Source organism: Perca flavescens, chromosome 4 (genome assembly GCF_004354835.1).
Source record: "Perca flavescens isolate YP-PL-M2 chromosome 4, PFLA_1.0, whole genome shotgun sequence".
Classification (NCBI taxonomy): domain Eukaryota; kingdom Metazoa; phylum Chordata; class Actinopteri; order Perciformes; family Percidae; genus Perca; species Perca flavescens.
In genome coordinates, this window is record NC_041334.1 from 39744899 (window position 1) to 39759465 (window position 14567).

Genomic DNA, 14567 nt, shown 5'->3' on the forward strand with positions numbered 1-14567 from the left:
AGGCACACCACTGTGCATCATACAGCTTTAGGCACTACTAAGTAGCCTATTCATATCAGACTACTGAAGGGTGGCATTGAAAATGTGATGATCAGATTCATAACCTTGTTAGTCTGGATAAACGGAAACTTTGAGCTAGCAAACTACACGCAGTTTTGAAGAACATTTGGATTGTGCAAGCAGGCGTGCTTGGTTCTTTCGGTGAATGATTGTAAAGATGTACAAGAATATGTTTACGGCCTTTACTGGGACGTTTTGGGACCGATAGGTAGGATTCAGAGCTGGCCCGACGTATAAGAGAACTAAGTGTCTGCTTAGGGTCCCGAGGCAAACAGAGGGCCCCCCCAAGAGTGCTTAAAATGTCCCACAATAGAGCTCATAACAGAGCCGGTCTATTTAAAGATAGCGTTGCTGCTAATAGGTCTCACATTAGTCTTTAAAATACGTATTTGTACATTATGAGTGCTTAAACTAATATTTACAATACACAAGTTGGTTTAGTGCCAAGTGCAGTGGCAACATGTTACAATGTGGAGAGTCCCCCCAAACCAAATCCTGCTTAGGGCCCCCAAAAGTCTAGGGCCGGCCCTGGTAAGATTGCTGTGGACGAAGTACAGCGGTGTAGTGTAATGTATGGTAGTGGGTATACTGTACTGCATATAAATATATATATATATATATATATATATATATATATATATATATATATATATATATATGTGGCCAGAATCTGCCTTTGGGGGGGGGGGGGTCCTCCCCCAGGGAAGTTTTGACCATCAATGACTAAATTTCCTGTATTCAGATACACTTTTATGCATCAATTTACGGTGGAAATCCCCTTATTTAGTCTATGTGAAGAAGAAAACCACACATGACAATTCAAAATATATAAAAAATATAATGGAAAGTATGTTGTACCGTGTCATTGGGCATTTTTAAGTCCAGGGCCAAGTTTTTTAAAAGTAATCCAGCGGGATTTCAGATCACGGATTGGATCAAATCTTGGAAATGAATTTTTCAAAAGCAAAAGAGGGATTCCGAACTAAGACCAGACCATGTAATCCGATTTTATATTTGATCTGGATCAAACCTGTCCTTTGGGTTTTTCAAAACTTTGAACTTGGTTTGGGATATATTTAATCCAAAAAAACAGGATTATCATAATCCCATCAGAAGGGTGGATTCAGTTGTGATTTTTCGAACCAAATAAAATCTGAGTGTTTTTTTTAAGTGAATGATCACAAAATCAATGTTTACTGATGATATATACATTTCTTCATATTTGAAGCAGAGGCTATTTGAAGCATGTCAAATCTAATGAGATATATATAGACAATTTTAAGATCTGTCCAGGGACAACGGATGAAAAATAGCCTTTTGGCTAATTCTGGTGCATTTGCAGCAATGTTAATTAATGTACACTGTCCCTGTCAAATAAACTAATAAATAAATAAATAAATATGGTAAACAAAAAACCTAAAACAAAAAACATAACATAACAAATTCTGTAAAATGTTGGTATTTGGATCACAGTGATCCAATCCAATGTACCTTTAAAAAACGTACATAAAAGTAAGATGGATCAGGTGATCCTTGATAGCAAAACATGGGATTTCCAAATCTGCACCAATTTGATCCAGATTAAATTTTTTGAAAAACTGGGCCCTGGAGCTTTCTTAGTGGGTATAGACTATACTGCGTATTCCTGCGTATCACGTAGACCACTACACACCACTGCGAAGTACACACAGCGAACAGGTGAAAGTGAACAATACATTTTAAAGCTCTTATTTTGAAGGAGTTACCGGAAAAAAGGCATCTGTCTCTTCCTCTCTTGACGCTTACACGAAAGGAGGACTTTCACAGCGACTCAGTTTGTTGTTCAGCTTCAATGTTCGGAGTTAAGTTTGACTTTTGACCCATTACAGAAGAGCCAGAGGTGGCCTGTGCTCCGCGGCAGTAGCCGGAGACAGCTGGGCTCCAGGGGGATTGTGATCGCCGGGTGGAGCTGCAGCCCGATGCAGACAGGTGATGGACGGCAACGGGGCAAAAGGTGAGAAGCTGCACTCGAAAACATTAGTTTAATGGTAATGTAAGAGAAGAATGGGAGGGAGGTAACGCTTCCACCGCCTGTCTGTCTGTCTGTCTGTCCCTTTGTCTGTCTGTCTGTCTGTCTGAAACTACTAAAGAGAGAAGAAAAGAGGTTTTTATTGCTGCCCTGTGAGTCACAAGTTTGCTTGAGATTGTGCAAACACACACACACACACACACACACACACACACACACACACACACACACACACACACACACACACACACACACACACACACAGACACACACACACACATGGTCCTCTGTAAACAGTTTCAACATGGCAGCTTGGTGTTAAAATGATGTACTTAGTACTTATCACGCAGAATGGCTCATTGCTAAGTGTTATGTTATTATAGAATATATTAATCAGTTTTTAACACCAACGAATACAGAGCATTTTAATGTTTGTCAATGTGGAGCCTGGAGTAGGGAGTAGGGTTGGGAACCGGAGGGTTGTTGGTTCAAGTCCCCATACGGACCAAAGTATGGTGGTGGACTGGTAGCTGGAGAGAGGTGCCAGTTCACCTCCTGGGCACTGCCAATGTGCTCTTTAGCAAGGCACCGTACCCCCAACAGCTCCATTCACTCTGACATCTCTGCATTAGTGCATGTAGAGGTACTGAGCACTTTTGTGTAATTCAGGCCTTTTGTGTAATAATAATAACACAATAAATATCAATAAATATACATTATTATTATTATTATTATTAAATCCTGACAAATTTGAGATTTGCTCTGCAAGTCAGTCTGGCCATGAGCCCATTCAAGCCCATTTCCAATGTCCCCCAAATCGAGGCACCAATCACAACCATTGAGGAGGGCTCTACACCAATCACAACCATTGAGGAGGGCTCTACACCAATCACAACCGTTGAGGAGGGCTCTACACCAATCACAACCATTGAGGAGGGCTCTACACCAATCACAACTGTAGGATTCTCGTAGGGTACAGATTTGATCATTGGCAAATTATCAAATATGTTTTATCAATATTAATAAAGTTATGAATATGGTTATTAATAACTTTATCAAATCGACAAACAATCAAAAACGGGGCACCACCCTGCAAGTCTGGGACCAATAATCAAACTGTGGAACAGTCTCATTCTGTGGTAATCCTTTAAAAAGGAATTAAAGGAAGGGGTGAATCCAAGCACGGACCTGATTGACCAGCAATTATTACAACAAGTACACAAATAATCACAAGCAACTGCTAATTAAGCATAATAAGATTTATTAACGTCACAATTATCGGTAGCTAATCAATAATCCTTCACTAATAAACTCATATACCTTTTTACAATATCACAACCAAAAACAAAGCAAAACAAAGCAGCATGTGTCATGGACACGTCTGTGGGTGTGGGTGTGTGTGTGTGTGAGAGAGGAGGGGCATGTCGACCTGTATTTCTAACACAAAGCTACCCAAGATGGCTACTCCTGTGAGCTGCACCAAACTATTTGGCCTCAAGAGGGCGGTAGTGGTGCTGTGTGCACGAGGAGGGGCTGAAGAAGCCGGGGGTTGCTAGGCAACGCGCACGCTTAGTCGGTATGGTAGCTAGTTCCTGTGTTAGCTCTGTCCAAACGTAAGCATGCCACGTGTGAAGCTAGCCTGCAGCGTTAGCTCGGGAGCTACGCGGCTAGCCTGTGGGTGTGTGTGTGTGTGTTAGAGAGAGAAGAAAGAAGAAGAATAAAGGAAAAAAAAGGGGGCACTCTGATCTTGAGTTATCGATAATGACCCAGTTCCCCTCAGCCACTCAGGTCTGGGCTAACGTGTGGTTTAGGACAGACTGAGACTTTTGACTTACTGAGGGAAACTTTTGTCATTATAACTAATTCAGTGACTAACAGCTGATTTTCGCGATTCTATCGCAGACAGTAACTAAACTCCTGAAAGGAGTGATTTAAGCAGGTAGCGATTACAGTTATACCAAGCTACTTAACACAACATAAATCAACGAGTATAGTGATCAATTTATACATTCACAGCACAGATTAATAATCACATATGGACCAGTACATGATTAAATCAGATCACATTAATGGCAACAATGGTAGCGAACCCCTTTTGCTCATTAATAAACACACTACTTATCTCTGCCCAGACGTAAGCCTTCTTACGGTGTGTTCAGTCCGTTTGTTTCTGTCCAGAAATGAAACAGAACGGGTCCCTGGCGATCGTCAGCAGCCACGGAGAAACTTCCTCCAAAAAAGCAGCAAGGGGCAAGTTTAGTCGACTTTGAGAAGAAAAACGTTGTTTCCTTCTCACTGCAGATATGAAAACACTGGTGTGTTTTCAAGGATCCACCGAAATAAAATCCACATTCTCCAGAAAATGGAAGTTTAGCACAGCGCTTGCGCCTCCTTTCAGCAACTGAGTTGCAAGTGAAGACGGGGGAGTTTCCTAGGGTCAGGTTATTTATAGGTTAAAACCCACCTGCTGTGTTTATGGTCCCGCTGAACCAATAGGAAGACTCAAAACTCTTGAAAGGGTGAAAACTACACTTTTGTAGTCATTTGACTTCCTGCCAGTTGTGAGGAGTTTCCCTTCTGGCTGGCATTTCGCATAGAGGTGTGAATTATCCCGGCTTTGGGGTTTACATGGAGGCCAAGATTCCTTTTGTCTTGGTCACATGTTCCTTTGTCTCTGAGCACATGTGTGTCCTGTATCCAGAGGTCAGTTTAATCGGAGGTCTTTTGGTTGAAATCAGATTTAACCAAACTCTTGGTCCCCAACACAACCGTTGAGGAGGGCTCTACACCAATCACAACCGTTGAGGAGGGCTCTACACCAATCACAACTGTTGAGGAGGGCTCTACACCAATCACAACCGTTGAGGAGGACTCTACACCAATCACAACCGTTGAGGAGGGCTCTACACCAATCACAACTGTTGAGGAGGACTCTACACCAATCACAACCGTTGAGGAGGGCTCTACACCAATCACAACCGTTGAGGAGGGCTCTACACCAATCACAACCGTTGAGGAGGACTCTACACCAATCACAACCGTTGAGGAGGACTCTACACCAAGCCTTTTACACCGTCCTGCTACATCCTGCTACGTCTGTCCCGTCAGACACCTCCTACCAAGAGCCTGGGTCTGTCCCAGGTTTCTCCCTAAAAGGGAGTTTTTCCTCACAACTGTCCCACTCAATGCTTGCTCTTGGGGGAATTATTAGAATTGTTGGGTCTTTGTAAATTATAGAGTATGGTCTAGACCTACTCTATCTGTAAAGTGTCCTGAGATAACTCCTGTTATGATTTGATACTATAAATAGAATTGAATTGAATAGAATTTAAGCAGTGTGTCCTACATGCGGATGTTATCATACAGTCATAACAACAGAAGGAATGTGGTTCTGTCGCTTTGTTCCTCGATAATCATCATGTTTCTACCAGCAGTATGCTGCCTTGCTGGTTCCAGGAGTGTGTGTGTGTGTGTGTGTGTGTGTGTGTGTGTGTGTGTGTGGGGTGTGTGTGTGTGTGTGTGTGTGTGTGTGTGTGTGTGTGTGTGGGTGTGGGTGTGTGTGTGTGTGTGTGTGTGTGTGTGTGTGTGTGTGTGTGTGTGTGTGTGGGTGTGGGTGGGTGTGGGTGCAACCAGGGAGGGATGATTTGTGCTATTGCAAAAAGCACTACAACTCCCAGGAATTAATGAGTCACACACACACACACACACACACACACACACACAAACACACACGCAGACAAACACACACACACACACACACACAGAGACACACACACACACACACTCACACAGACACACATGCAGAGACACACACACACACACACACACACACACACACACACAGAGGCACAGACACACACAGACACACGCAGAGACACACACACACACACACACACACACACACACACACACACACACACACACACACACAGACACACACACACACACACACAGAGACACACACACACACACACACACACACACACACACACACACACACACACACACACAGACACACACACACACACACACACACACACACACACACACAGACACACACACACACACACTCACACAGACACACACGCAGACACACACGCAGACACACACACAGACACACACACATACACAGACACACATGCAGAGACACACACACACACACACACACACACACACACAGAGGCACAGACACACACACACACACAGACACACGCAGAGACACACAGACACACACACACACACACACAGAGGCACAGACACACACGATGATGTAATGTGCTGGGACTGAGCGACCTCTGTTTTTATCGTTGTTTTTGGTTCCTCTTTCTCAGTGATGTCCAAAAAAAACCTTAAAAATAGACTTCTGGTGAAAGTACGTCACACTCTCAAGACCTTTTTAGTTTCAAGTTTATTGTCATATGCATATTAGTACAAAGTACCACAGCAATTAAATACAATGTGCCTTAGCACTCTCTCAGCACCAGTCAATAATAACAATTTTAAAAAAATACTAGCATTAAAACATTATAAAATATCCAACATAATATACATAACTGACTAAGTTTAGACCCCAGCCCTCCTTCCTGTTGTGCTATCGTTCAATAACCTTATTACCTGGGGGTAAAAACTATCCCTAAAACTTGTTTTGCGTGTTGTGCTCTGTAGTCGTCTCCCTGATGGAAGATGGGAGAAGAGATTGTGTGCAGGATGACTAGAATCCTGCAGAATACCTTGTGCCTTTTTAGTGCTGCGTTTCCAGTAAATTTGTTGGAGCGATTCAAGGGGAACCACGATGATTTTAGGTGCAGTCCTGACCACGTTTGGTCAGTAGATTAAGGTCATGAGAAGTAGCCCTACCAAACCACACTATAATATTACCTGTCAGTATACTCTCAATTGTACAGCAGTAGAAGTTCAGTAGAATGTTAAGAGACATACCGTATTTCTTAAGACACCGCAAAAAGTAAAGCCTCTGATGTGCCTTCTTAATGGCAATTAACAATTTCATCTGGAGAGTTGTTAATAAAGACAGGTGTATGTGTTTCTTTTTTTTATTATTAGTTTATTTATCAAGGACAATGCAGCGCACATTATTACATACAGTTATCATAGTCAGTCCATAACAATGTGAGTAGATGTGTTGCATAAAAAGGTTTCTAGCCAATTGGCTAATTTGCAACCCCACTCCTTTCTAAAAATGTATCCAATTATAATTTTTAAAAGAACTACATAGTGTGAGTTACACAATCATGCAGCTAATAAGTTGTATACTAATACATTACATCAACATTTCGCAGTGTCGTGACCACATTACACAGAACAGCATATCCCGTAACAACACAAACCCCAGGCACCCGGACACTCGCACTCACTCACTATACCCTAACCATAACCTCGGCAGCCATATACGACCAGCCATGCATCCACAGATAATACATTACTACAACACAGCTGACTCAATGGTTACATACATACATTTTTGTGGGTTTGTTCTTCCTAAAATCTATGATGACCTCCTTTAGAGAGACAAATTATTTCTTTGGCACCACATGATCAATTTGCTCAACTTATCTCTGTAGTCAATTTCATTATTGCTGTCAATGAGTCCTATCACAGTAGTATCGTCTGCAAATTTTACAATACTATTAGTGGGATGTTTAGCAATACAATCATTTTTAATATGTTTACGGTTTACAGAACCACCAGAGGGAGCTCTGGTCCTGCCCTACAGGACACTGCCTTCAGAATACAAGCAGCTGATTGGCCTGTCTGCTCACTGCAGAGACACACAAGAGATAAACCACCTCTAGGATTTACTCAATACTCACTAGAATACTCTCATGGCCACATGTACAATGAAGGAGTTATCGACCACTGTAATAAGTCGTGCTGTTCCAGGGCTCCAGACACACTGCTTTCACTATAGGAGCACAGTGGCCCCCAACTGAAAATGTAGGGGTGTGTGTGTGTGTTTGTGTCTGTGTGTGTGTGTGTGTCTCTGTGTCTGTGTGTGTGTGTGTGTGTGTGTGTGTGTGTGTGTGTGTGTGTGTGTGTGTGTGTGTGTGTGTGTGTGTGTGTGTGTGTGTGTGTTTTGTGTCTGTGTCTGTGTGTGTGTGTGTGTGTGTGTGTGTGTGTGTGTGTGTGTGTGTGTATTACTAATACATACTTTGATAATAGATGCAGAAATTACAATGTGCTACAAGGTCACTTTTGAAGATTGCACCATCGCTGTCATGACAGTAAACAAGATATTTAAAATAAATCCCACCTCTAGTCTATAAATTACAATGAATTCAACTTAAAACTAAACATGCATAGTTTAGGTTACTACCCTTAGGGTTGGGTACCTTTCGCATTTGAACCAAGATAGGGTAAAGTAAAGTAGTTTGAACTTTAAAGTGCCCATATTATGAAAAGAAAAATCACTTTTTCTGGGATTTGGGGTGTTATTTTGTGTCTCTGGTGCTTCCACACACATACACACTTTGAAATAAATCCATCCATGGTGTTCTGAGTGAGATCTGGTTTCTGAATGTGTCCTGCCTTCAGTCTCCTGGTGAGCTGGTCAACATCTGCACGGCTTTCTACGTCAGTAGCTGAAACAAAGGAGCTAGGGGGCTAACCGTAGCATGCTAGCTCATTCTCAATGGCAAAACACTGCTACAACACACACTAGTTCACCCTAATCTCCAAAAAACTACTTCCATGTCCCTGTTCTGCAGGTATTCCACGCTAAGTGTGAAGTGTGCCCTCGTTTAGAAGAAGTCTCCCAGCTAATCCTGCCTCGTACTGACTGAAGTTGGAGAAACAGCTAGCTAGCTCACGTAGTCCTTACCTAGCTACTGAGCATGTAGTCTTACCTAGCTACTGAGCATGTAGTCTTACCTAGCTACTGAGCATGTAGTCTTACCTAGCTACTGAGCATGTAGTCTTACCTAGCTACTGAGCATGTAGTCCTTACCTAGCTACTGAGCATGTAGTCTTACCTAGCTACTGATCATGTAGTCCTTACCTAGCTACTGAGCATGTAGTCTTACCTAGCTACTGAGCATGTAGTCTTACCTAGCTACTGAGCATGTAGTCCTTACCTAGCTACTGAGCATGTAGTCCTTACCTAGCTACTGAGCATGTAGTCTTACCTAGCTACTGAGCATGTAGTCTTACCTAGCTACTGAGCATGTAGTCCTTACCTAGCTACTGAGCATGTAGTCTTACCTAGCTACTGAGCATGTAGTCCTTACCTAGCTACTGAGCATGTAGTCTTACCTAGCTACTGAGCATGTAGTCCTTACCTAGCTACTGAGCATGTAGTCTTACCTAGCTACTGAGCATGTAGTCTTACCTAGCTACTGAGCATGTAGTCCTGAGCATGTAGTCCTTACCTAGCTACTGAGCATGTAGTCTTACCTAGCTACTGAGCATGTAGTCCTTACCTAGCTACTGAGCATGTAGTCTTACCTAGCTACTGAGCATGTAGTCTTACCTAGCTACTGAGCATGTAGTCCTTACCTAGCTACTGAGCATGTAGTCTTACCTAGCTACTGAGCATGTAGTCCTGAGCATGTAGTCCTTACCTAGCTACTGAGCATGTAGTCTTACCTAGCTACTGAGCATGTAGTCCTTACCTAGCTACTGAGCATGTAGTCTTACCTAGCTACTGAGCATGTAGTCTTACCTAGCTACTGAGCATGTAGTCTTACCTAGCTACTGAGCATGTAGTCTTACCTAGCTACTGAGCATGTAGTCCTTACCTAGCTACTGAGCATGTAGTCTTACCTAGCTACTGAGCATGTAGTCCTGAGCATGTAGTTCTTACCTAGCTACTGAGCATGTAGTCTTACCTAGCTACTGAGCATGTAGTCCTTACCTAGCTACTGAGAATGTAGTCTTACCTAGCTACTGAGCATGTAGTCTTACCTAGCTACTGAGCATGTAGTCTTACCTAGCTACTGAGCATGTAGTCCTTACCTAGCTACTGAGCATGTAGTCTTACCTAGCTACTGAGCATGTAGTCCTTACCTAGCTACTGAGCATGTAGTCCTGAGCATGTAGTCCTTACCTAGCTACTGAGCATGTAGTCTTACCTAGCTACTGAGCATGTAGTCCTTACCTAGCTACTGAGCATGTAGTCCTTACCTAGCTACTGAGCATGTAGTCCTTACCTAGCTACTGAGCATGTAGTCCTGAGCATGTAGTCCTTACCTAGCTACTGAGCATGTAGTCTTACCTAGCTACTGAGCATGTAGTCCTTACCTAGCTACTGAGCATGTAGTCTTACCTAGCTACTGAGCATGTAGTCTTACCTAGCTACTGAGCATGTAGTCTTACCTAGCTACTGAGCATGTAGTCCTTACCTAGCTACTGAGCATGTAGTCCTTACCTAGCTACTGAGCATGTAGTCCTTACCTAGCTACTGAGCATGTAGTCTTACCTAGCTACTGAGCATGTAGTCTTACCTAGCTACTGAGCATGTAGTCTTACCTAGCTACTGAGCATGTAGTCTTACCTAGCTACTGAGCATGTAGTCCTTACCTAGCTACTGAGCATGTAGTCTTACCTAGCTACTGAGCATGTAGTCCTTACCTAGCTACTGAGCATGTAGTCTTACCTAGCTACTGAGCATGTAGTCCTTACCTAGCTACTGAGCATGTAGTCTTACCTAGCTACTGAGCATGTAGTCCTTACCTAGCTACTGAGCATGTAGTCTTACCTAGCTACTGAGCATGTAGTCCTTACCTAGCTACTGAGCATGTAGTCCTTACCTAGCTACTGAGCATGTAGTCTTACCTAGCTACTGAGCATGTAGTCCTTACCTAGCTACTGAGCATGTAGTCCTTACCTAGCTACTGAGCATGTAGTCTTACCTAGCTACTGAGCATGTAGTCTTACCTAGCTACTGAGCATGTAGTCCTTACCTAGCTACTGAGCATGTAGTCTTACCTAGCTACTGAGCATGTAGTCTTACCTAGCTACTGAGCATGTAGTCTTACCTAGCTACTGAGCATATAGTCCTTACCTAGCTACTGAGCATGTAGTCTTACCTAGCTACTGAGCATGTAGTCTTACCTAGCTACTGAGCATGTAGTCTTACCTAGCTACTGAGCATGTAGTCTTACCTAGCTAGTCTGGTGGGTTTAAGATGCTTAAAGTACTGTTTATTTACATGGAGTCTGGTGGGTTAGGATGCTTAAAGTACTGTTTATTACATGGAGTCTGGTGGGTTTAGGATGCCTGAAGTAGTGTTTATTTACATGGAGTCTGGTGGGTTTAGGATGCTCAAAGTACTGTTTATTTACATGGAGTCTGGTGGGTTTAGGATGCTCAAAGTACTGTTTATTTACATGGAGTCTGGTGGGTTTAGGATGCCTAAAGTAGTGTTTAGTTACATGGAGTCTGGTGGGTTATAGCAACGATTATGGTTGCTATAATCCCCAGAGGGTGAACTTAGCTATAGAGAGCAAAACTTTTTTCTTTATACCAGCCTGTAAAGTTGTGAGTTTTAACATGGGGCCTGTATGGGGATTGACTCACTTAAGGAGCCAGCCTCAACTGGCCACTCGATGAACTGCAGTTTTTGGCACTCCAGTGTTGGCTTGATGAGGTGGCCGAGTGATTTAACTCCCTATTTAAAGTTCACAATATTTAAGAACTGGTCGTTTGTTCTGAAGCCTTCAGACTGAATTAAAACATAAAATGACATCACTCCTTTTGTTTTATGAAGCGTGAACTAAAAGTTTCTATTACTTCTTTAGAAATCTGATGTAATGTCTTTTTGTTAATCCTTCCTCCCTCCCTCCCTCCCTTCCTTCCTTCCTTCCTTCCTTCCTTCCTTCCTTCCTCCCTTCCTCCCTTTCTTCATTCAGGTCGAAGCAGCAGAAGAAAACGTCCTCCTTCTCTCTTCTCTCTCCTGACAGCTGGTCCCTCAGAGGGGTAAGAACAAATGTATTATTATAGTATTATATGTATATGTATATGTATATATATATATATATATATATATATATATATATATATATATATATATATATATATATATAGTATTAATTACATTATGACAACTGTACACTTTATTAAGCCATATTGAGCAACGAGGTGGCTCCGTTTACAGATAAACCTCAGAGTGCATTATGGCGTCTATATAATAATATAATTTCCACAAGTGTTTATGTCACGGAATAACAACAACCCTGGGAAAAAATTATACTATAGTTATTTGTCTAGGCTTCTAGTTTAAAGATTATTTTTGTTGGGCTTTTCCACCTTTTTATCAGGATAGCTAGGTGAGAAAGGGGAGAAAGGGGAGAGAGAGAGAGAGAGAGAGAGTGAAGGGGAAGACATGCAGGAAATCATCACCGGTCTGACTCGAACCCTGCGTCGAGGCATAAAATGTCCAAGTATATGTGCGCCTGCTCTACCCACTGAGCCAACCCGGCCACTAGGCTTCCAGTTTAGATATCCGTACATCTGAATGATCAGAGCTAAACACTCGGTTTGCAGGCTTAAGGTGGTGGCCTAAAGGTTAGAGAAGCGAGCTTGTGACCGGGAGGTCATCGGTTCAATCCCCAGACTGACAGGATAAAATCTGGGTGGGTAAAGTGAAAGAGCAGCGCTTGTCCCTCCCTCATTACCACCACTGAGGTGCCCTTGAGCAAGGCCCTTAAACCCCAACCGCTCCAGTGGAGCTGCTCAGTGGCCAGCAGATCAGACTGTGGTTGTACTGGGCAGCTTCCAGTATGAATGTGGAACTGTGTGAATGTGATCAGGGCAAAAGAGAGGCTGCCTCTCAGTGAACCTCCCCTGAATAAATAAAGGTTAAATAAAAAAGAATCAGAAAGGGCTTTATTGCCAAGTACGTTTTTTGCACATACAAGGAATTAGTCATAGTGTTGTTGGTGCATGTCACACATTCTCTAAATATAAACAAATATAAACAACGTAAGTATAAACATATACACACAGTATGTATCAGATAAATACATGATAAAATACATGTAAATAAATAATACATGTAAATAAATAATAAAAAACAATATAAGTGTAAACATACACACCGTATGTATTAATAATGATAGAATACATGTAAATAAATAATAAAAAACAATATAAGTGTAAACATATACACACCGTATGTATTAATAATGATAAAATACATGTAAATAAATAATAAAAAACAATATAAGTATAAACGTATACACACCATATGTATTAATAATGATAAATTACATGTAAATAAATAATAAAAAACAATATAAGTATAAACATATACACACCATATGTATTAATAATGATAAATTACATGTAAATAAATAATAAAAAACAATATAAGTATAAACATATACACACCGTATGTATAAATAATGATAAATTACATGTAAATAAATAATAAAAAACAATATAAGTATAAACATATACACACCGTATGTATTAATAATGATAAAATACATGTAAATAAATAATAAAAAACAATATAAGTATAAACATATACACACCATATGTATTAATAATGATAAAATACATGTAAATAAATAATAAAAAACAATATAAGTATAAACATATACACACCATATGTATTAATAATGATAAAATACATGTAAATAAATAATAAAATAAGTTAAACAGTAGTAAAAAGGAACGCTACAGCAGAGTAGGTACAGTGGCATGAGGAGCCATGAGGGGTGTGGCAGATTGCAGCCAATTACCTTCTCTGCAGACCGAATGACACGCTGCAGTCTGCCCTTGTCCTTGGCTGTGGCAGCAGCGTACCAGATGGTGATGGAGGATGTGATAACCGTCTGCCCTTGTCCTTGGCTGTGGCAGCAGCGTACCAGATGGTGATGGAGGATGTGAGGACCGTCTGCCCTTGTCCTTGGCTGTGCTTGCAGCGTACCAGATGGTGATGGAGGATGTGATAACCGTCTGCCCTTGTCCTTGGCTGTGGCAGCAGCGTACCAGATGGTGATGGAGGATGTGAGGACCGTCTGCCCTTGTCCTTGGCTGTGCTTGCAGCGTACCAGATGGTGATGGAGGATGTGATAACAGTCTGCCCTTGTCCTTGGCTGTGCTTGCAGCGTACCAGATGGTGATGGAGGATGTGAGGACAGTCTGCCCTTGTCCTTGGCTGTGCTAGCAGCGTACCAGATGGTGATGCAGGATGTGATAACCGTCTGCCCTTGTCCTTGGCTGTGGCAGCACTGTACCAGATGGTGACGGAGGATGTGATAACAGTCTGCCCTTGTCCTTGGCTGTGGCAGCAGCGTACCAGATGGTGATGGAGGATGTGATAACAGTCTGCCCTTGTCCTTGGCTGTGCTTGCAGCGTACCAGATGGTGATGGAGGATGTGAGGACAGTCTGCCCTTGTCCTTGGCTGTGCTAGCAGCGTACCAGATGGTGATGCAGGATGTGATAACCGTCTGCCCTTGTCCTTGGCTGTGGCAGCACTGTACCAGATGGTGACGGAGGATGTGATAACAGTCTGCCCTTGTCCTTGGCTGTGGCAG

The 14567-nt window shown here is 42.2% G+C and overlaps 1 protein-coding gene across 1 annotated transcript in view; it reads left to right on the forward strand.

Moving 5' to 3' along the window:
- Positions 1-1869: 1869 nt before the first annotated feature.
- Positions 1870-14567, forward strand: part of arhgef3 (Rho guanine nucleotide exchange factor (GEF) 3) — a 57383-nt gene continuing 44685 nt past the window's right edge. The window contains exons 1-2 of the mRNA XM_028576948.1: positions 1870-2053; positions 11932-11998. Of these exons, the coding sequence (XP_028432749.1) occupies positions 2019-2053; positions 11932-11998 (102 nt within the window). The 5' untranslated portion in view covers positions 1870-2018. The remainder of the gene's footprint in view (positions 2054-11931; positions 11999-14567) is intronic.